Source organism: Lacerta agilis, chromosome 17, assembly GCF_009819535.1.
Source record: "Lacerta agilis isolate rLacAgi1 chromosome 17, rLacAgi1.pri, whole genome shotgun sequence".
NCBI lineage: Eukaryota > Metazoa > Chordata > Lepidosauria > Squamata > Lacertidae > Lacerta > Lacerta agilis.
The window spans coordinates 32,643,542-32,667,117 of NC_046328.1; the positions used below are offsets into that span (position 1 = coordinate 32,643,542).

Below are 23,576 nucleotides of genomic sequence, written 5' to 3' on the forward strand. Positions count from 1 at the left end.
AATAATAAAAAGTGTGGTGGATTAGGCCAAAGGCCCATCTAGTCTGACATCCTGTTCTAACACCTGCAGGATCCAAGCACAAGAGCACTGTTCCCTCCTGCGGTTTCTAGAAACTTTGTGTGATACAGATAATTTCATTTGGTCTCCCAACCATGATTTTACATCTGCGTTATCAAGTTCTCTCGGAAACTGGGGTGTTGGTTTTTTTTAATATATTTTATTTTTCAATTTTTTAGTATGAGAACATTTTCCTTCTTCTTATACATACACATCCAATCCCAATTTGCATTGTTTGACTTCCTCCCCACTCCCCCTGGTTTCCATTCCACCCCCCCCCTTTTCTTCTCCTTGCATATAATTATATTTCTCCAAACAATTCCAACTTCTTTTCCAATCCTAATTCCACCATTACTTCATAAATGTTACATCAATCCTGCTAATGTTTTAACGTATTTACAGTGTTCTTTAAAGTAATCTATATATATATATTTCCCCATTCTTGGTTAAATTTTTGGAACAGGATCACGGAGGGCTTATGGGTAGAATATCTCCTTGGTTCATCAGCCAAAGTTTATTGTGTTTGTAAGGGGAGGGGAGAGATTTGCACAAATTGTTACCTCCTGTTTGCATTGGGGTGTGGGTGGGAATGTGAGTTTGTTTGATAAGGAGGTGGCAGGCTGGGTGAATCACTCTGCTCCGATCCAGTTTACAACAGGGAGGCGTAGCTGGAAGAGACAAGGGGTGGGGGGGGGGGAAACCCCACTAAACAAAAAATTATTTGAAGAATTGTTATCCCACCTTTCTGCCAAACAAGGCTCCTAGAACAACTCGCAGATCAACACAAACAAGGCAGTGCCCTGCCCTCGGGTTTACAATCCTCAAACAGACATGGCACAAAAGGAAAAATGGATGGGGAGGGCGGAAGAAATAGCAAAGTCAGGTGCAAGATCTGAGTTAACAAGGCCTTCTCACGACCAGCTGGGGTGGGGCATTTCAAGGAAAGGCGGAGGCAAAGGTCGCTGGTATCTCAGCAGAGCTGATGGAGTGGCCCTCCTTCCCTCCTCTCCCAGTATCTGCTGGAGATTGATCGAGCGGCTGCTGGCAGGTGACAGCTGATGGAGAAAAGAGACCACTGGAGCTGCCTTCTAGCTCAGAAGATGGAGAGATCCTGCTTCTCCCCTCTCGCTCCATCTGCTACAGCCTGATGGATCGGCTGCTCCTTAACGGGTCACTTTTTCCTGGCCCCCACATACCCTCATAGGGGACCTTCTGAGGACTGCAAGACAGGGGTGGGCGGGGTCAGAGGCCACAGAAGTGGGCGGGGCCACAGTGGCGAGTCTGAACTTTTGCATGAGAGGTTTTCTATTGATTTTGTGAAGGTGACGGTGGCGTGAGATCTCTCGGTGAACTAATATTTTCCCTCCCCGCCCCTGCCTTGTATAACCGTGCCTAATTTTTCTGATTGTTCTAGCTTTCAGAGAACATTCTTTTTTTAAAATTATTGATCCACACGCCTTAAAGAACAGATCTAATCTGCACAGCCTTGTTTTCTGTCACTGAGCTAGCAAATCACCAAGCTATACCACTCCCAGCTGCGGGTCGGAGGAGGTCGAATGATTTGTGGGGGGGGGGGGAGAAAACTTCCAGCATGCATCTCAGGGACAAGGCTATCTCCTAGAATATTTGCTCCTGGGTTCTAGGTTTTTTAAAGGTAAAGGGACCCCTGACCATTAGGTCCAGTTGTGTCCGACTCTGGAGTTGTGGCACTCATCTTGCTTTATTGGCCGAGGGAGCCGGCGTACAGCTTCTGGGTCATGTGGCCAGCATGACAAAGCCACTTCTGGCAAAACAAGAGCAGTGGACGGAAACACCGTTTACATTCCCGCTGGAGTGGTACCTATTTATCTACTTGCACTTTGACGTGCTTTCAAACTGCTAGGTTGGCAGGAGCTGGGACTGAACAATGGGAGCTCACCCCGTTGCAGGGATTTGAACTGCCGACCTTCTGATTGGCAAACCCTAGGCTCTGTGGTTTAACCCACAGTGCCGCCCATGGTTTTTTTTTAATGTGCAGGTAATTTTACCCTACCCCCCAGCCGGGTGAGCTCTCGTTGGCAACCATACGTGGCAGAAACACAGAGTCCCAGATATAGGTTTGTCATCTCAGAGAACAAGCCAGATCTTACAGCCGAGATGGGGAACATTCTCCAACCCGAGGGCCACATTCCACTCTAGGCAACTTTTCCTGGGGCCACATGCCAGGGGTGGGTGGGTGGGTGGAACCAGTTGCCATCTCTCAGCCCAACCTACCTCACAGGGTTGTCGTGAAGGTAAAATGGAGAGAAGTATGTGTATGGTGTCTTCAGCTCCCTGGAGGAACAGGTGGGATCTAAATGCCATCGTAAGGAAAAAAAAATACAACGTTGGGAGGTATTTTAAAAGAAGCAACTACAATTGTCCTTCCTTTTGCAATGAGCTTACAAAGGTTTTTGAACGGCGCTGTGAATCTTCAACACTCTTACTCAAGCCGCCTTTTTAGGCAGGTATTTTGTGCAGGGTGAGCCCCCAGATACTTTTCTAAATGCTCCCAGTGAAAGTGATGTGGAGGGAGGGGGGAGAGATTCCTGGGTAGGATATTTTAAAATTTCATTTCAGATAATGAATGGATATAATTGAAAGGGGGGGGGGAGAGCTTTGATCTGAAGCAGGATCTGTTCCAAAATTAATCTGGGGTCAATGAACTGAAGAACTGATTTGGTGGTGATCTGAGGTGTGCGGCGGTTTAATTGATTTGGATGGGGGTCTCGGTTGTCTTGCCACCTGTCGCATTTTAATTCTGAAATTTGCACCTATACCTACAAACCAGCGTTTGCATCCCAGATATTTCCAGCGCTTTGACCTTTCCTGTTTAAATCTTGTGATTTACCGCAAAGGAGAGGGAGGGGGGGCAGTTTTGCATGGAGGGATTAAAGCTGGCTCACTTTCTGTGGGAACCTCGATGCAAATGGAAATGATTGCGGAAGCACACAACCCTTCTGTAAAGAACCAAAGGAGTTGTCAAATCAAGGATGCAAATTCATGTTTGCCGTCTTTGGATTCAGAAATCTGGAGTTGGCACTATGCCAGTCCTGTCTCTGGTCTTTCCCCCCCAGTGCACACGAAACCACGAGTCTCCAGGTGTTCAAAAAACAAGAAAGGCGGGATGAATCATCATGACAAGGGGCATAGCTCAGTGGCAGAGTCTCTACCTTGTAAGCAGGAGGCCCCAGACTGAAATCTTGGAGAGATGCTGCCCGTCAGAGCAGACAGTGCTGAGCTAGATGGACCCAGTGGTCTGACTCAGTATAAGACAGCTGCCTATGAACCCACAACCGAGAGCTGCACCCCTTTCTGCAAGGGGCAGGCAAGACTTCCTTCCACACTGCTTCCCTTGCAGCCTGGCACTCTGTCCTCCATGCCAGGGTGTGGTGCCTCGGGGCAAAGGGAGTAGCTCCATTGTGAGGGGGTGACTCAGCCTTGCAAAACTTCGGACAGCGGAGGCTGAAGGAATCGCTCGGAGGGACACACACACACTGTAATCGCAGCGCCCATCCCAGCTGCCTCGGGCCTAGCCTGCCACAGGGGAAAGTGAGCAAAGCAGCTGACATCTGGAAGGAGGCAGAAAGCTGGACCTGAAACCCGCCGGCTTCAGAAGCTCGGAATGGATTTCTTGCCCGGCCAGAAAAAACTGAAACCAGCTTTCTTTGCAAAGGTCCTGTCGGTGGGTGGACTGCACAGATACCTCTGTCCCTTCCGCCTGATAAAGAGACAGGGAGCCTTTTTCCGTCCGAGGGCCGGATTTCTTCCAAAGGAACATTGCAGGGGCCACCTGTCAGTGGCGGATGGATCCAGGGCCAAAGGAGAGGGCTGTAATTGTTGCTTGTGTTTCTACCCACACCTTTTTGCCTTCTATCCACCCACACAAGAGGCACGGTCAGAGTTCAAGGACACGCCCCGGCAAGGCAGAGATACTTGAGGAGGGTGACGAGGAAGACCACTGAGTGGGGTGGCCTGGGAAGAGTCCCAAGGGCCAGGCAGAGAGGTCTGCCCCCCCCACCTGCCCCCTTGGGCCTGAGTTTCCCTATCCTTGTCTTAGTAGATAAGGAGGAAGTTTAATTTAATTTTACTTGACTTCCTTTATCTGGGTTCTGAGTCCCTGTCACAGCTTAGAGCGCCTCTTCATAGCTGTCAACCTTTCCCTTTTTTGTGGGAAATTCCCTTATTATAGCAGTGGGGAACAGCAGGGAGGGTTGACAGCTATGCTCTTATTCAGAGGTAGACTGCCTCTGCTCCTGGAGGCTTTGTCCCGAACTAGCTGGACTATTATCCTAAGCAGAGCTCTGCTGGGTCAGACCAAAGGCCCAACTAGTCCAGCATCTGTCACCCACAGCAGCGAGCCAGATGCCCCAGAGGGAAGCCCATAAGCACGAGAGCAATCGGCCTGTCCTGCTATTGTCCCCTAGTGATGGGTCTTCAACAGTAGAGTGCCACTATCCATGGAGGGTTCATTTAGCAATTGTGTCTGGTAATTGTCTGTATCGGCACCATCTCCTGATGAGCAGTAATAACAACAGGCGCCATCGTCTCTTAAAGGTATTGACCATCCCAGCCTCTTGTGGCGGTGAGTTCCATAAGTCAACAGGATTAATTCGAGGGGTGAGATGGGGATGGAATTCTGGCATAGTCCTAAATCTCTTTCCTGCTCGGCCCTGTATACCTGAAGGAGCATCTCCACCCCCATCATTCAGCCCAGACACTGAGGTCCAGCTCTGAGGGCCTTCTGGCAGTTTCCTCCATGCAAGAAGTGAGGTTACAGGGAACCAGGCAGAGGGCCTTCTCGGTAGTGGCGCCCGCCCTGTGGAACGCCCTCCCATCAGATGTCAAAGAAATAAACAACTATCTGACTTTTATAAGACACCTGAAGGCAGCCCTGTTTAGGGAAGTTTTTAATGACTGATATGTTTCCGAGCACAATTCAAAATGTTGGTGCTGACCTTTATAGCCCTAAACGGCCTCGGTCCTGTATACCTGAAGGAGCGTCTCCACCCCCATCGTTCAGCCCAGACACTGAGGTCCAGCTCCAAGGGCCTTCTGGCGGTTCCCTCCTTGCGAGAAGTGAGGTTACAGGGAACCAGGCAGAGGGCCTTCTCGGTGGTGGCGCCTGCCCTGTGGAACGCCCTCCCATCAGATGTCAAGGAAATAACTATTCAACGTTTAGAAGACATCTGAAGGCAGCCCTGTTTAGGGAAGTTTTTAATGACTGATGTTTTAATGTATTTTTAACCTTTTGTTGGAAGCCTCCCAGAGTGGCTGTGGAAATCCAGCCAGATGGGCAGGGTAGAAATAAATTGTTGTTGTGGTTGTTATTGTTGTTGTTGCTGCTGTTGTTATAGAATCCTAGAGTTGGAAGAGACCACAAGGGCCATGCAGTCCAACCCCCTGCCAAGCAGGAAACACCATCAAAGCATTCCTGACAGATGGCTGTCAAGCCTCTGCTTAAAGACCTCCAAAGAAGGAGACTCCACCACACTCCTTGGCAGCAAATTCCCCTGTCGAACAGCAGTTATCAGCAGTTGATCTTGAGTTCACAGCTCAGGACGGAGGTACTAACCATCTCCACCTGTTGATCTTCTGCTTCTTTTCACAGAAGGGACACCATAGGAAGAGTCATCTAATTCAGCCCCCTGCGATGCAGGAATTCCTGCCGGTGTCAAAGCTGCAATTTTATGCCTTTTGAATCCTTTGCCATTCGAAGCTGCATTTTTTAATGCAGCTTAAACGAATTGATACTTGAGTCTTCTCGAGGGCACAGTTTGGGGCCGGAGTGTATTTTACCCTTGGATCAATGCTGCTTGCACAAACCTGCAGACCTTAGTTCTCTGAGCTGCACGCAGGCAGCTGGCCATTTATTTAGCTGCGCACACAGAGGCACACAACCCCTTTTGTCTTCTTGTCACACTCTGTCCCGTGCCCGACTCTCGAATCCTCTCTGCCTTTCCCGTCGCCCAGCACATCTGAGTAGGCGCCTGCATTGTCCGATGGCCAGTCACCCATGAAACAGGCCCCGATTTCAGCAGCAAAGACCGGTGACTCCCGAAACAAGCAACATCGGCCTGGTGGGAACCCACCTTCTGGAACCTGTCTGAGCCCTGCTCAGAGTAGACCTACTAGGGGAATGGGCATGACAAAATCAAGTTGGCGAGGCTCATTTGACAACAGCGAGAAGCCGAGCTTTTAGTGTCGGTCGGCACGGTCCTGCGGAACTCTCTGCCACTAGAGATTTAGCGGGGGGCTTTTAAATTACACTTGCTGGAAACTTTTTTTCTATTCTGCAACTTCATTCTGCTGGTTAAGAACGCATCCTTCCACAATGTCTGTTTTTATGGTTATCGTGCTGCACGAATTGTACGTTTTATTGCTGTAAAGAGCTTTGATATCTTTTTTAAAAAAAATCTTCAAATGGCATTGCGGTATAGAAATAAACAAAGCAGCTGCTTGGTCTACTCTTGGAGTAAGAACATAAAGAGTAAGAGCCCTGCTGGATCAGGGCCTATCTAGTCCAGCATCCTGTTCTCATGGTGGCGAACCAGATGCCGCTATGAAAAAGCCCATAAGCAGGATCCGAGTTCAAGAGCAGGAGGCAGACCATAGCCAGTGTGGCTGGTAGCCATCGATAGCCCACTCCTCCATGGATTTATCTAACCCTCTTTAAAAGTCATCTTCGATAATAAAATTTAATAATAAAATTATGATGATCGTGATTATCTGGTAGGACTTGGTGGGCAAGAGGTATGGATCAATATTTTAATCAGTTTTTTTCTCAGTTTCTTATCCCCCCCCCCCAATTCTGGTCTTTTCTCCATATTTCCACATCTGTCTGTTGTTATTATTTTTGTTGTTGTTGTTAACCAATCCTCATGAAAATTCACCATCATTTCAGTGCCTCTTTCTCCTGAAAAACTCATGGTTTTATTGTTTTGGTTTTCTTGCAATTTGTGTGCAGTTTTCCTTAAGATGTACGTTGTGCCAGTAAAATTTTCCCTAAAATAATGGATTCTTCTGCATCATTTTCACTGGCAGGTCCATTTTTTATGCACAAGTTGTTGTTGTTCAGTCGTTCAGTCTTGTCCAACTCTTCATGTCCCCATGGACCAGAGCACGCCAGGCACGCCTATCCTTCACTGCCTCCCGCAGTTTGGTCAGACTCATGTTGGTAGCTTTGAGAACACTGCCCAACCATCTCATCCTCTGTCGTCCCCTTCTCCTTGTGCCCTCCATCTTTCCCAACACCAGGGTCTTTTCCAGGGAGTCTTCTCTTCTCATGAGGTGGCCAAAGTATTGGAACCTCAGCTTCAGGATCTGTCCTTTCAGTGAGCACTCAGGGCTGATTTCCTTAAGAATGGATAGGTTTGATCTTCTTGCAGTCCATGGGACTCTCAAGAGTCTCCTCCAGCACCATAATTCAAAAGCATCAATTCTTCGGCGATCAGCCTTCTTGATGGTCCCGCTCTCACTTCCATACATAACTACTGGGAAAACCATAGCTTTAACTATACAGACCTTTGTCGGCAAGGTGATGTCTCTGCTTTTTAAGATGCTGTAACAAGTAACATTACCCAAATATATGCGTTTTTGTATGCCTGACGGGGCACGGCAGAATTCGAGGAACCCAGGGCTTTGGAAGGTGGCTGCTTTTTAGTTTGCCTGGGGTTTCAGAAAGCACAAATCAGGGGGGAAAGAAAGATAGCACAAATTAGGTAAAATTGCCTTTAAATGCACCTCATCCACTTCCTCCTCCTCCCCCCCCCACTTCTCCCCCCAGACATTGCTAGACTCTGAATCCCCACAGCTGCAACCTCTTCAGTCCCTCAGTATTTGAAGATTTCAGTTAGTCTAATCCATAAAATAACTTCTTGAGGCTAAGAGGAAACAAACCTGCGGCTTTTTCTTATTTCCTTACATCTGTCACGCATGCATGCAAATTTATGGGTGTGTTCCCATTTCTCGTTTACGCTCTTAAATCAGGCCAGCCAGATCTTGCATTGGGGGTCAGGAAATGGGCAGCCAAATGGCAATTAGAAAATAATTGATCCAGGGGCTGACGATGGGGGAAAGTTCGCCTCCGCTGCATTTGAATGTTAACAGCGCGATCCTCTAACGTTTACTCAGAAGGAAGCACCACCAAGTGTGTTTATGGGATGCCTTTCCCCAAGGTGGTGCTTTCCAGCTGTTTTGGACTACAGCTCAGTCAGTAGAGCATGAGACTCTCAGGGTTGCAGGTTCGAGGACCATGTCGGGCAAAAGGTTCCTTCATTACAGGGGGTTGGACTAGATGACCCTCGGGGGTCCCTTCCAGCTCTACAGTTCTATGATTCTGTGATGGAAAGGGCTGGATTTAGGTTTGATGAGGCCCTAAGCTACTGAGGGTAATGGGGCCCTTTATATGTCCAGCTGTCCTTTGTCAACAGCAAATTGTCACTGTGTTTTTTTGTTGACTATATGCTACATGGTAATTTATGGACCTAATAGGTATCTAAAGCCATTTGCGCATGTTGCCATGCAACCAGTCCATGCAGAATGTAGACACCCTATATATAGAAATGAGCAAACCAGTGATATTTTAGGGAGCGGGCTAGCAGGCGGGGCCCATCACTTACATCATAGGAGCCTACACATCTACTTGCACTTTGACGTGCCTTCAAACTGCTAGGCTGGCAGGAGCTGGGACCGAGCAACGGGAGCTCACCCCGTCACGGGGATTCGAACCGCCGACCTTCTGATCGGCAAGTCCTAGGCTCTGTGGTTTAGACCACAGCACCACCCGCGTCCCGCTGCATAGTCTTCCCTCTGCATAGTCTGGTCCAATCCCTCCACTCTTCCGCCAAGTGAGTCAGCTCAACCCAGCAGCGTTCGGAAGGAAAGCAGGATGCCTGGGGAGAGGCAATGACTCAATCGGCAAACACGCACCCTCCTCGAGTTGCCGGGAGACCAGCGGGAGGCTCCTCCCCACCTCACTAGTTTTATTTGCAAACAAAGAAGGGGATTTATTTGGTTCCCAGGGGCGTTTCTAGCCCCTTGGCTGCCAGGGGCGGCAAGCCAAGAGGCACCCCTGGGGGCGGGGCATTGCGGCATGTGCATGCGTCATGACATCATGACGCACGTGCACAGCGTGATGCTACGCCCCTGGGGATGCCCCCGCAGGAGAAAAAAGGAAAGCAAAGCGGGCGCTTGAACGCGCCAGCTTTGCTTCCTTTTCTCTCCCTTTTGGCACCGAAAGGGGCGGCCGAAAGGGGGGGGGGGAAGCAAACAGGCGCATTTAAGCGGCCAAAAGAGGGGGAAGCGCCCGTTTGCTCCCCCCTTTCCCTTTTGCCGCCGTTCGTTCTGTCGCCCCAGGAGCAGCAGCACCGCATACACTATGCGCTGCTGCTCCCACGGCGATGGAGCGAGCGGCGGTGCGTGGGGGTGACAAGCGGCGGCCCCTCCCACCACGCACCACGCACCACCGGTCACCCCATCCGTGCAGCGCTGCACGGACGGGGTGACGGAGGGAGCGGCGGCACGTGGGAGTGGCGGGAGGGGCCGCCACTTGTCACCCCCACCCGCCGCTGCTCACCCTGTCACTGGGGGCGTACCGCCCCTACCGCCCCTCCCCAGCGACGCCCCTGTTGGTTCCTCGTCGCTAGCCAGGACAAACGTCCCACTGGTCTAAAGGCTGGGCCAGCTGCTGAAACGTGTTGCCAGATCTCTCTCTCTTTTGCTCCACAGCCCAGCATGGAGAGGAGCTGGAGGGATCCGGGCAGGGAGTGACGCATTTGGGGGTGCTGGCTGCCCCACGAACCTCTGCCTGCCCCTCGCCGGACCACACCTGTCTTCTTACTTACAACCTGTCTAGGTGGCAACCTTGGCTGCCAGCTTTCTCCCCCTCCTTCGTCTCAACATTTCCCTTTGTAGAACTCGGCAGTGAGGACATGCCCCACAAGTGTCCTGGAGAAACCGGACATCCTGGTTTTTTTTCTCACAAGAGCATGGCTTTTGGGCACCATGACAAAATTTCGAGGTGCGATTTCCCTCTGGAAAAAGCGCATTTTCCCGGGTCCACAATCTCACGCTGTGTTCCAAAATGCACAGGTTTGGTTGTGTGTGTGTGTTTTGCACTATACAGTACCTGGTGGGAAATTGCAGTGCAAAATTACACAAGATTGCAGCTCCCCATTTTTGCTCTTGTGAGGAAAAAAAATGGGAAGTTGGTATCCAATAAGATAATGTCTCGGTTTTTGCTGTCGCGCTGTTGGAAGGTATGGGAGGAGGAAGATGGGGAGAAAGAAGAAGAAGAGTTTGGATTTGATATCCCACTTTATCACTACCCAAAGGAGTCTCAAAGCGGCTCACATTCTCTTTTCCCTTCGTCCCCCACAACAAACACTCTGTGAGTTGAGTGGGGCTGAGAGACTTCAAAGAAGTGTGACTAGCCCAAGGTCACCCAGCAGCTGCATGTGGATGAGCGGAGACGCGAACCCAGTTCCCCAGATTACGAGTCTACCGCTCTTAACCACTACACCACACTGGCTCTAGACAAAACTACTTAGCAGTACCAGGCTTATTGTTGGACTGCAGCTTCCATCATCCCTCATCATTGTCTACCCTGGTTGGAGCAGTTGGTGGGAGTCGAAGTCCAGCAACATCTAAAGTAGGTACAGGGAACCTGTGGCCTGCCAGATGTTGGTGAACTACAACTTCCCATCAGCCACAGCAAGCGTGGACCATGGTCAGATGGTCAGGGGGGATGGGAGTTGTAGTCCAGTGACCTCTGGAAGCCTACAGGTTTCCCACCCTTATCCTAGACACAACCAATCAGGGATCACATATTAAATACATGTGCAGAGGCATAAAAGCCCAGGTCTTGGTTTCCTGCACATGATCTAGTGATCCCTGCAGGTTCCCTATCCTTGCTATGCACAAATCACAAATTCCCTTTTTTCCCGAGGGCAGATCGCTCAGTGGCCACACAGTACCACCCACACCCAATACCGGGGGGGGGGGAGCAAGGTCTGGGGAAACCCAAAAAGTTTGGAGAAGCAATGCCTCCCTGTTGGAAAGAAACAAAGGAAAACCCCTCAAATAGCTCTTTGAGGACTGAGGGCTGACTGATTGTGGTTGATGGAAGAGCTGGCTGCTGGGAGCAGGAGGGAACGGAGTAGCATAAGAAAGAAAGAAAGAAGAAAGAGAGAGAGAGAGAGTCTGTCTGTCTGCCTGGTAACTGTAAACAGAGGCACTCCACGCAGCAAAGTTTATTAGCAGCTCCCCCCATCACGGACTTCTTTTACGACGGTGGTGGTGTATATATTACGATACGTCGAGTCTCGGGACTGGCACTGGCTGATGGGAACTGTAGTACAGCTGGAGGGCACCGGGTTGTCGCAACTGCGCAAGATGTAGAGAGAAATCGGTGCTTTTGGCAGCTCCCTCAACATCACCTCTGGGAGTCGAGTTCAAATCCCTGCTTTGCTCAGGAGGTGACAGGTTAGCCTCTGAGCATGTGACAGAGAGCAAGCCAGGAGAAAACGTTCCTCTTCTCCCAGGCCTTTGGCTAATTAAACAATCTGTATAGCTTGTTAAACTGCGTTGGTGCGGAGTTATTGTTTTGTTTGTTATTATGCAGATTATTATTATTATTATTTAATACTGTAAACCACACCCTGTGATCCTCGGATGAAGGACGGTATAGAAAGTTTATAAATAGCAAGCAAGCAAACAAACAAACAACTTTGAAATGGTGCGAGCGTCTAGCTCTCATTTTAAGAGTTGTTCCAATGCTGGAAGCCATTTCAGAACAGACGCTGGAATAAGCATAGCAAAGGGAGCGATCGGCTGGCCTGTGCTACCACCTTGTGTTGACCATTGCCCACTGCAGGAGCCTTGTGGAGTTTTTTTGTGTTGCACATTCCACAGGGGAGGCCCTGCGAGGCCCCCCCCCCCCATGTCTTTGTCAGCTCCCTCTGCTGCCCTCTGGTGCTGGGGACGCAGAATCATACAATCCTAGAATCCTAGAGTTGGAAGAGACCCCAAGGGCCATCCAGTCCAACCCCCTGCCAAGCAGGAAACACCATCAAAGCATTCCTGACAGATGGCTGTCAAGCCTCCACTTAAAGACCTCCAAAGAAGGAGACTCCACCACACTCCTTGGCAGCAAATTCCACTGCCGAACAGCTCTCACTGTCAGGAAGTTCTTCCTAATGTTTAGGTGGAATCTTCTTTCTTGTAGTTTGAATCCATTGCCCCGTGTCCGCTTCTCTGGAGCAGCAGAAAACAACCTTTCTCCCTCCTCTATATGACATCCTTTTATATATTTGAACATGGCTATCATATCACCCCTTAACCTTCTCTTCTCCAGGCTAAACATACCCAGCTCCCTAAGCCGTTCCTCATAAGGCATCGTTTCCAGGCCTTTGACCATTTTGGTTGCCCTCCTCTGGACACGTCCCAGCTTGTCAGTATCCTTCTTGAACTGTGGTGCCCAGAACTGGAGACAGTATTCCAGGTGAGGTCTGACCAGAGCAGAATATAGTGGTACTATTATTTGCATTTCTGTTCAATGCGGTCGTCATTCCGGAAAGCTCGTCATTCCACCTCTCTTAACGGGGCTTAGGAAAGGCATGGCCCTGCAGGTGTTGTCAGGCCCACATCCCCGATCACGGGCTATCCCGGCTGACGGGTCAGATGGGAGTTGGAGTCAAACACCACCAGGAGAGTCACAGTTTTCTCCATCTATTAGTTAGCAATTGTGTGGAGAAAAAAAATGGTTCCAGATCTGGGATGGGGAACCTGTGTCCCTCCCCAGATGTTGTTGACCTTTCGGGACTTCTTAGCTTAGAGAAATGATGACAGAACTCTATAAAAATTATTGTTACAAAAGTCAGGTGCCTGCCCCTCTCTCTGCCGTGCAGTGGCAAGAGCCCATGGGGTCCTGGGCACACATTATTAATAATAATAATTAAATAATAAATAATAATAATAATAATAATAATAATAATATAATAATAATAATAATTTATACCCGTCCCATCTGCCTGGGCTTCCCCAGCCACTCTGGGCGGCTCCCAACAGAATATTAAAACACGATAAAACACCAAACATTAGAAACTTCCCTAAACAGGTCTGCCCTCAGGTGTCTTCTAAAAAATCAGGTAGTTGTTTATTTCCTGGACATCTGACGGGAGGGTCACACTACCAAGAAGGCCCTCTGCCTGGTTCCCTGTAGCTTCACTTCTAGCAGCGAGGGAACCGCCCGAAGGCCCTCGGAGCTGGACCTCAGTGTCTGGGCTCAACGATGGGACTGAGACACAGCGGAGACTGTTGTGGGCTTTAAGAAATACAGTTTATTCACAGATTTACACCTCCAGTCTGCATGAAGCGGGTCCAGATCTTACAAGAGGGGTTTGTTCCCCACAGTAGTGTAGCACTTCATTCCAAGACTCTCCTTTATTCCGTTTCATTCTAGTGGTCCATTCTTTCGATGCTTTTAAGTACTAATGTTTAATCCCCCCAGGTGTCAGATAACCTGATGTTATGCACTAAGCTTGGAGAGTAGGAACAATAGGCAGGTAGGATTGTGGAACGCAACAACCTGATTGGCCTGCAGGAGCAGCCCAATCAGACCCCAGGAGGAAGTTAATCAGCCTATTAGGCCAGTAGGATCCTAGAATGCAACACCTGATTGGCCAGCAGGAGCAGCCCAATCAGGCTCCAGGAGGGAAGACAGAATCAGCCAATCAGACGAGACATCATTGTGTAAAATAATGCATATAAAGCCTGAGGTTTGGGGGGAATTTCATTCACTGTTGTACAAGCTGCCATAAGAGCCTGAAATCACTAGGCGACACTTGTTGATTGACTAGGATTAAAGAATGGTACACGTTTAGGACATTTACCTGTGCCTAGGTTAATTAACTGTTCACATGCTCATTGCTGATGCTCAGAAGTAGGTCCACGCAGTACGATACAATGGATTGCACATTCTCTCATGGATTTTACATTCTCACAGTCTTTACATATAAACACCTCAGCCCCCTTGCACAACCCCCTTTCTAAGACACACTGAAACTGTCTTAGAACATACAGCATTCCAGTTATAACACACAATTTCTAATTAAATCCTAATATTTACTATACCTAAACATTTAGCGCTGCAGATCGATTCCGTTATGCACGTCATGGGGGAAGCGGATAGAGAAAAGATGTTCTTCTCCCTCTCGCTTAACACTAAAATTTGTGGAAGTCCAGTGAAGATGTTGGAAGATTAGATATGGAATAAAAGAAAGGGCCTCATGACAGATGATCATTTCTGTTGCACATCCAACCCTGGGGCTTAGCTCTAGGGTGTTTGCTAGCAGCTGTGCTGGCCCCGGGGGTTCGTCTGCGAAGCAGGGTCTAAGTCCGTCCTAGGTCCAGGAGTCCAACAGGGGTCAGTCTGGCGGGGAGCAAGGCAGGGAGCAGGGCAAGGCACAGGTCAGGAACAGGCATGAGGACACAGGCAGGCACACGTTAGCAAATGTGTTGCTCACGCAACTTGGGGCTGGGGCTGGCCGGCCTTTATCTGCCCCGAGGCATAGGGCAGCCCTGATCCTCCAGTGACTCGCCTCTCCTTCTGGCCTGGAGGCGAGCACTCCTCCTGCAGGAAGTTAGTTCCCTTTGCCTCTCTGCCCTGAGCCTCTGCAGCTCAGGAGAGGCTGGTGGGTTACCGGACCCAGGGGCCGCCTCAGCTTAGAGTGGACCACCTGCAGGCAATGGGTCCTCCATCCCATCAGGAGCCAGAGCAGACTCTGCTGATGCCTGCACCTGAGGACCCGGCACAGGTGAGGTCCCTTCAGACTCAAGCCCTAGCCCCGGCTCAGCTGGTTCTGGAGGCAAGGACTCCTGTGCAGGCTGGGATCCCTCAGGTTCAGCATCTGAGTCTGAATCCCAGGCCATGACAGCAGCAAGGCACAGGTCCTGGGAGCATCAAACAGCTGTGGACCCGTTCCTCATGAAAGGCAGGCCCTGCTAGATGAGGCATAGGCCAACAGATGCTTCAGTTCTTCACTGGGACTGAATTGCAACAGGAAAAAGGTCCTAGAACGCAGAACATGCCTGCTGTGGCCAGAAACATGCTTTCTTTCTTTCTTTCTTTCTTTCTTCTTCTTTCTTTCTTCTTTCTTTCTTCTTTCTTCTTTCTTCTTTCTTTCTTTTTTCTTTTCTTTTCTTTTTCTTTCTTTTTCTTTCTCTTTTCTTTTTTCTTTCTTTCTTTCTTCTTTCTTTCTTTCTTTTTTCTTTCTTTTTTTTTTCTTTTTTTTTTCTTCTCTTTCTTCTTTCTTTTTCTTTTTCTTCTTTCTTTCTTTCTTTTCTCTTTTCTTTCTTTCTTTTCTTTTCTTTCTTTCTCTCGTCGCTTGTACAGTGGTACATCGGTTTGCGAACTTAATCCTTTCGAAGTCCGTTCTTAAACCAAAACCTTTCTTAAACCGAGGCGCACTTTCCCTAATGAGGTCTCCCACCGGGTGCCCTCCCACTGTTCGGATTCCGTTCTTAGACCAAGGTAAGTTCGCAAACCGGGACGCTACTTCCGTTTTGCGGAGTTCGCAACTGAATCGTTCGTAAACAGGGCTGTTCTTAAACCGAGATACCACTGTGCATGCAAGTTATCAGGTCGCTAGACCCAGGAGAGCGAGTTAAGGAGTTGGAGAGGGAGTCTCCCATCCTGTAGCCTGTGCAAGCCACAATGTTTGGAACATGCTGCTTCTGAAAGAATAGGAAACTCCAGCGGCTGACGCTGTTTTTAACAAAGCAAACCATACACCACTTGGATTTCAGTGTTGTAATAATTGTGTGAGTTTTTTTTTTTTTTAAGGTGCCTAACTATGGAACTCACTGCCACAAGAGGCAGCAGTGGATGACATTAAAAGAGGATAAGAACAGAAGAAGAGGCTGTTGGATCGGGCCAATGGCCCATCTAGCCCAGCATCCTGTTCTCACGGGGCCACCAGATACCTGTGGGAGGAGCAGCAAGCAGATCCAAGCCCAAGGGCCCTCTCTCCCCTGAGTTTCCAGCAACTGGTATTCAGAAACATTGAGGTTGAGCATGGCCTTCTCCTCCTCTAACCCTCGGCATCCAAGCTGGTGGGCATCCTTGCCTCCTGGGAAAGAGTTCCATAGCTTAACTCTGAGCTGTCAGAGAGAAATCACATGACTCTGACATCGCGAGTCCAAGTCTTCATCATCACAGCTGACAGTCTGGTTCATAGCTGTCAAGCTCCTTTTTGCGGGAACTCCTTATTCCAGCGTTTCCCGCTGCTATCCCTTATTGTTGATATCCTTAAATTTCCCTAATTTCCGGAAGGGAGTTGGAGTCTGGGGACCCTTGGTCCCTGCATTTCTCAGCCCTGCCTGCCTGCCTGCCTGCTACCTCACAGGACTGGTTTTGGGGATTAAATGAGGACTAGGACCAGGGAGCTCCTTGGAGAAAGGTGGAATATGAATACCTAATAACAAACAGATGGACAGACAGATATATAAAGAAGAAGATAAAATAGACGAAGATTTCTCGGCAACAGGTGCTCCGATTCAGCATTGCTGCCCGAACTGGAGGCAGAGCAGAGCCAACCTGGCCAGAAGCCATCAGTGGTCCTCTCCTCCTGCATGAATTGCCTAATCCTTTTCTAAAGCCATCCAAGTTGGTGGCCATCGCTGCTCCCTGTGGCAGGGAGTTCAGAGGTTAACCGGTGCTGTAGGAATAAGTGCTTTATTTTGTCTGCCCTGATTTCTCTTTCCTGGGAGCTCTTTCCTGGTGTAAATTAATTGTAGCCTGGGGGGATTACCGCGGCGTGGACTGTCCCTGAGAACTGTAGATTGTCCCGGGGCAGGTGAGGGTGCTGATCCCTTATTTTCAAATCCGAAACTTGACAGCTATGGTCTGGTTGCAGTCCCCGAAGCGTGGCAGCCCTCCCTCCTACCGCCCACCACCCTCTGGAAACGGCGTCCCGAGTGCAGCCGTACAAAAGCCATTCAACAGACGGACAGGCAATTTCTACGGACAGGTCCATGTTTGGCTTCCAGAAGATCTGCCATTGGGAAATGTCCTGTGCAGCCCAGCCAGTAGGGGGAGCAGGAACGATGGCAAAGTTAAGGCAGGGTCAGAATGGGGCGGGGGCCTCGGTTGGGGTGGGGGAGCACTGACATGTTCTCTCCTGCGGGCTCTCATGCTCCATCATCCATCAAGCTCCTGATTCTGTTGCTTCACGTGCAAAAGTTGGTTGATGATGCCACCAATCAGCCTCCAATATTCGTCAAAGCTCATTTTCCCGTCCTCATCTAAATCCATGTCAGCAAACATTCCTTGGGTGGCGGTCTTGTTGTCGGTGTTCTGGAAGGAGTGACGGGGAAGGAGTAAGGAGGAGAAGGAACGAAACTAGTGAGAAAAACAGGAATGGAAGATCTAAAGCCTAAGGGTATGGAAACCCACCCCGAAATAAAATACAATTAATCAAACATTTTCCAGGATACTTTCACTTTTAAAGCCGACTTTCCTCCTACCCTTCCATGGTTTTCTCCTGGTTATCTTTAGCTGCTGCATAATTATAACTTCTTCTCCCAGTCGTACCTTGGAAGCCGAACGGAATTCGTTCCGGAAGTCCGTTCGACTTCCAAAACGTTTGGAAACCAAAGCGCGGCTTCTGATTGGCTGCAGGAAGCTCCTGCAGCTACCGGAAGCCGCGGAAGCCACGCCGGACGTTCGGCTTCCAAAAATAGTCCACAAACCGGAACACTGGCTTCTGGGTTTGCGATGTTCGGGAGCCCCAACGTTCGGAAACTAAAGTGTTCTAAAACCAAGGTACAACTGTATTCTCAAATAACCTTTACCGCTGAACTTACTCCAAACCTGCTAGCATGCTAACGTGTTTACAATTTTTAAAAACAATCTACAAATATTTCCACTCCTCCTTGAAAGCTGTTTCATATTTTTCTCTGATTTTACTAGATAAAACTTGCTAATTCTGCACATTCCATCCATTTCAACTGCTCTTTGCTACATCTGATCCAGTGAACCCTAAAAGAAAATATTATGGTATTTTGGGGGAGAGATCTCTTAAATTTCTTCACTGTATATCATCTCCCTATCCCTTGGGTACTGTACAAGTCCACCACATATGATAAAATGTACCTTCTGTTTTTACATTTCCAACATGTACCTGATTCTGACTTATACATTTTAGCCAATTTATTTGGTGTCAAGGACCATCTATAAATCATTTTCATATAAACTTCATACCTGTTTCCCACAACTTCTCCTATAGATCTAAATCTGTGTTGTGATCCACACCCTCTAGCCCATGGAATCATGGCAGATTTAACCATTTCATCTTTTGTTTCCCATTCTAACAGTATCTTATACATCCTAGAAATTAGTTTTCTCTATTTTTCTACTAGTTCACTCTCAAACGGGAACTTTGGTCCATAAACCTGTTTTCCTTGTTGCCTTTAAACACTTTGTTCAACCCGTCACATAGTTCTGACTTCCTCTAGTTTCTTCAGTTTACTTCTTGTTGTAAAGTCCAAAATGTTAAGTTTTTTCCAACAAGATTGCTTCTATAACTGAGAGCTATAGAGGTGTTTTCCTTTCCAAAACGTTTTGGACTCTATATGAATTCTTTCTAATAACATGGTTCAAATGTTCTTATGTATTCTAGCATTGTCATACTATAGACCTGCATGCCAACCCAAACTTAATACCATAACCCTCCAAGTCCAACAATTGATTTTCCAACACAACCCATTCTTTTAACCTACAATGACAGGCTGCTAATATAAATGAAAGTCTGGTCAGGAAAAGCCACCTCTTCCTTTAGCATCTATCAAAATTTTATATTGTATTCTCCGTTTCTTCCCCTGCCAGACAAATTTAGAGATTTCTTTTGCCATTCTTTAAAGCATCCCGAGTTATTAACAATTGGTGCCGTTTGAAATGAAAACATTTTTGGTAATACATTTGCTTTTAGGGCTGAAATTCTTCCCAACAAAGAGAGTTTTACCCCCCCCCCAATATTTCCAAATCTTTTTAAAATTTCTTTTAACATAGTTGTCTTGAAATATATCGGGGTCCTTTGCTGTCAGCCATACTCCTAGATATCTCTCCCTCAAATCCTGGCAAGCTGCTGCCAGTCAGTGTTGGAAATACTTAGCTAGATGAGGAAGCATGTTCTGTACCCGCCGCCACCACCACTGCCCTTCGCTCACCGACAACATGTGGCTGAGCTCCTCGTTGAGCATCTTCCCGAAATTTTCCTTGCTGATCTTGCCCTGTTTCCCGAAAAAGTATCTGAGGAAAAAGGACTTCTCGGCGTATTTGTCGTAGTTCCTCACCAGTGTCAGGAGGGCCTCCTCCAGCTCAGTGAGGTTGCCGGCCATGGCCTCTCCTCCCTTGGCTCCTAGAAGAAGAGCAGAAGTGCGTCACCCACCAGCAGCATCCCTCCCCAGTTCATGTGCAGGACATGTGTGGTGTAGCGGCTAGAGGGTGAGCGCAGGACCTGGGAGAGACCTGGGTTCGAATCCTCCTTGTGGCCATGAAGTTGCATGGCTGCCCTTGGGCCAACTGCAATCTCTCCGCCTAACCTACTTCGGAGGGCTGTTGTGAGGATAAAATGGGGAAGAAGAGAAGCCTGTAGTCCATCCTGAGCTCTTTGGAGGAAAAGGGAATATAAATAATGGAATCACAGAACTGTAGAGTTGGAAGGGACCCGGAGGATCATCTAGTCCAACCCCCTTGCAATTCAGGAATCTCAACTAGATCATACATGACAGATGGTCAGCCAACCTCAGCATAAAGGAAAGAGAGTCCACCACCTCTTGTGGGAGACCATTCCACTGTCAAAAAGCTCTTATAAATAAAATTATTATTATTATTATTATTGAATGGGATCCCTATTTTCATCGGGAGAATGTTGGGGGGGTATTGCAGGGGTGCTCTTTTGCTGTGAAATCACCCTTACTTCTTCCCACCCACCCACTTGGACATACCTCTAAGTTTAACACACTTGGGGTCTGCTTCTCTGCAGGAACCGAGACGTGTGAATTTTTCATGAGGATTTTTTTTTAAAAAAAATGCAAATTTCTGCAGAAATTTGGAGAACTGGATTTAAGTTTGTGGTGGGGGGGGACGAGAAACTGAAGGAAGCTATATTGACAGGCCCTTCCCTTCCCTAGCTAGGACAGGGGAAATCTCTCACGTTGAGGTTCTCATTTTTCCAATCTTAAGTCCAAATGTACTTCGCTAAAGCCCTCGTGGAAATTGCACCAGCGTTTCCATGCGAATTTCTCCTGCTAGGTATAGGTCTGAGATGGAATCGTGCGCCTGACGCATACACATTTCTGCAGAGTGATAAGAGTTCGTTTCTGCAAGTTAATGCTTTTTGCTACACCCTTCCGCACTTGTCCCATGGCACACTGCGAAATTCGGAGAAGTGTGAATTCGGAAGAACGGCTACCGAACCAGGTCTCTCACAAACCGTTGGCCAACCACCGAGCGGCGGTATTCTTGCTAGGAATGTAGAACTAAGTGTGCCATGATGGGATCCAGCTGAGAGCACTTTTGATGCTCTTAATGAAAGTGGAGAAGAGGAAAGACCACAGCCCAGTGGTGAATCACAAATTTTGCACGCAGAAGGGCCTAGATTCAACCCCTGGAATCTCCAGGTAGGGACGAGAGCGAATCCAGCCTGAAATCCCTGACAGCCTCTCCCAGTCAGTGCGGACAGCACTAATGCTCTGACTCAAGTGTTCGGCAGCTTGCTCTGTTCCTATCTTAACCAGCCCTTTCTTCACTACCATGAGGACTGGCGCCTTACTTTATCCATATAGCAATTTTGTTTTCTTTTTATTACATGTACAGTCGTATCTCGGATCTCAAACTCCTTGGCTCCCAAACAAATTGGCTCACGAACAAACGAAACCCGGAAATGAGTGTTCCGGTTTTCGAACGTCTGGCGAGGCTTCCGATTGGCTGCAGGAGCTTCCTGCAGCCAATCGGAAGCCGCGCTATGGTTCCCGAATGTTTTGGAAGTCGAACGGACTTCCGGAAGGGATTCCGTTCGACTTCCAAGGTACGCCTGTATATACAGGTGAAACTCAAAAAATTAGAATATTGTGGAAAAGTCCATTTATGTAAGCAATTGTTTTCATTAGCTACTGGAGTTTAATGTATGAGATAGACTCATGACATGCAAAGCGAGATATGTCAAGCCTTTGCTTGTTATAATTGTGATGATTATGGCGTCCAGCTGATGAAAACCCCAAAGTTGAAATTGTTAAGTTGGGGTTCTCATCAGCTGTACGCCATAATCATCACAATTAACAAATAAAGGCTTGACATATCTTGCTTTGCATGTCATGAGTCTATCTCATATATTAGTTTCACCTTTTAAGTTGAATTACTGAAATAAATGAACCTTTCCACGATATTCTAATTTTTTGAGTTTCACCTGTACACACCCACCTTTTCCTCCAAGGAGCTCAGAATGGTGTACCTGGTTCTCCCCTCCTCGTTTTATCCGTACAACAGCCCTGCGAGGTGGCTGTAGCTAATTTGTAGATCACATCCTTCCTGTGCAGAAGGTTGGATCCCCGGAATCTCCAGGCAGGGCTGGGAGAGGGAGCGAGACTAACTTCTGGAAACCCTGGAGGGCCGCTGCCAGCCCATGTAGGGCACACCGAGCTAGACAGAGCAATATCAGACAGAGATTAGTTAGTGGGGAATCCGACCATGTGCCTTCACCCGTGTCAACTTAACTCACCTCGGTGGACCTAGGGAATACCAATGAGGCGATTATACAAGACTGGCGCCAGCCCAACTCAAGTCAAGACCCAGTAGCTTGGCAAGACCCTTCCCCAAACACCAGATCTGAGTTCTTTATTCCTGCCCCCCTGTCCCGATTCCTTCCCCCCTCGCTTCCGCCTCTTTTATACCAGATGTTTTCCCTTCTGTGGAGTCATTTCTCTGGCATGCCGGCGGGACAATGGCCTGCAGAGGCATGTCCTTTTGCTCAGAGTTTGAAAGAAAGTTTTGCATTTCACCCTTTCCGGCCCGTCCGATAAGCAAACGGACAGCGGCATGTTGAACATTCCTTACCTCGCACAATTGCAGAGCGTGTGGCGTGTTGGCCAAAGAAATCTGGACCTGCCTGCCTGCCTGCCTGTCTCGGTCCTGTTCCCCCAGTGCTTTGCCAGAGTGGGGGTTCTATGAGATTAGGCACCTCCCAGCTCCAGTTTAGGTACCTACGTCATGAGGCCGGCTCCAATTTCCTTTTAAAGAGGAACATTCCCTCCCCACTCCCCCTTTCCCCAGACACTCCCTTCGGGACTTTTCCTCCGGATAGCACTAAACGGCCCACCTGGCACTGGGATCAGGAAGCAAGCCAGAGAGCAAGGCCGTTGCAAAATCAGAGGATCCTGTGCTGAAAGGCAACTGCATTGGCTGTAGATTTGCTACAAGCTGGGACAAGTTCACAGTGTTGCTGTTAGTAAATAAACCTCTTAACAACTTGGGACCAGTTCACCCGCAAGGTCAATATTTCAGTGTGGCAGCAGAATATTGGCGTCTCTGAATTCTTTTTTGGCACCTGCTAAATCATGCTTAAGGGATGTGGGTGGCACTGTGGGTTAAACCACAGAGCCTAGGGCTTGCCGATCAGAAGGTTGGCGGTTCGAATCCCTGCGACGGGGTGAGCTCCCGTTGCTCGGTCCCAGCTCCTGCCAACCTAGCAGTTCGAAAGCACGTCAAAGTGCAAGTAGATAAATAGATACTGCTCCGGAGGGGAATGGTGTTTCTGTGCTCTGCTCTGGTTCGCCAGAAGCGGCTTAGTCATGCTGGCCACATGACCTGGAAGCTGTGCGCCGGCTCCCTCGGCCAGTAAAGTGAGATGGGCGCCACTACCCCAGAGTCGGACACGACTGGACCTAATGGTCAGGGGTCCCTTTACCTTTACTAGGCTGAATTTTAATTGTTCTTATTTTTTCATTTAAAAAAATCATCTTAAGTACACCACTAAGAAATTAATCTTGAGAAGTATTTGGCTACTTTATCAGCCAATCAGAGTTATTTATTGATCTCTAATAAATAAAAGGCATTTGATTAACAGTCCAATCCTGTGCATGTTTACTTGGAAATAATGTCCAACTCTGTTCAGCGGGACTTGGTCTCAGGTCAAGGTTCAAGCCAAGTGGCATAAAATTCATTCCTTCGTAGGCAGTCGTAAAGCAAATAAAACCCAATCTTTCATCTTTGGTTTGGGGGGGGGGGACCTTGAATAGTATTTTGCATAAAAGTCCCAAGTTCAATCTCTGTCACCTCCAGGTAGGCCTAGGAGAGAATCCTACCAGAAGCCTGTGGGAGATTTGCAGTCAAACCAAACAATGCATATTCTTGCTAGCTAGCATGAGCAGGGGTCAAGAGCACAGAGCTACTGTACTTTTCCGTGTATAAGACAAGTTTCCCCCCTCAAAAAGTAAGTGATGGG

General features: G+C 48.4%; 1 protein-coding gene across 1 annotated transcript; it reads right to left on the reverse strand.

The window, feature by feature from the left end:
* Nucleotides 1–17,046: 17,046 nt before the first annotated feature.
* Nucleotides 17,047–22,319, reverse strand: LOC117039197 (protein S100-A16-like). The gene is made up of 3 exons (XM_033136270.1): nucleotides 22,190–22,319; nucleotides 19,303–19,493; nucleotides 17,047–17,431 (listed from the first exon to the last, which is right to left on the reverse strand). The coding sequence occupies exons 2-3, from the start codon at nucleotides 19,471–19,473 to the stop codon at nucleotides 17,276–17,278; spliced, it is 327 nt and encodes a 108-aa protein (XP_032992161.1). The 5' UTR covers nucleotides 19,474–19,493; nucleotides 22,190–22,319; the 3' UTR covers nucleotides 17,047–17,275.
* Nucleotides 22,320–23,576: the final 1,257 nt, after the last annotated feature.

Bases quoted from the DNA above. Each gene is read 5' to 3' on its own strand.
- LOC117039197 (XM_033136270.1), bottom strand. From the start codon at position 19,473: ATGGCCGGCAACCTCACTGAGCTGGAGGAGGCCCTCCTGACACTGGTG. The intron at 17,432-19,302 runs GTGAGCGAAGGG...CACTCCTTCCAG, and splicing joins AGCTCAGCCACATGTTGTCG to AACACCGACAACAAGACCGC.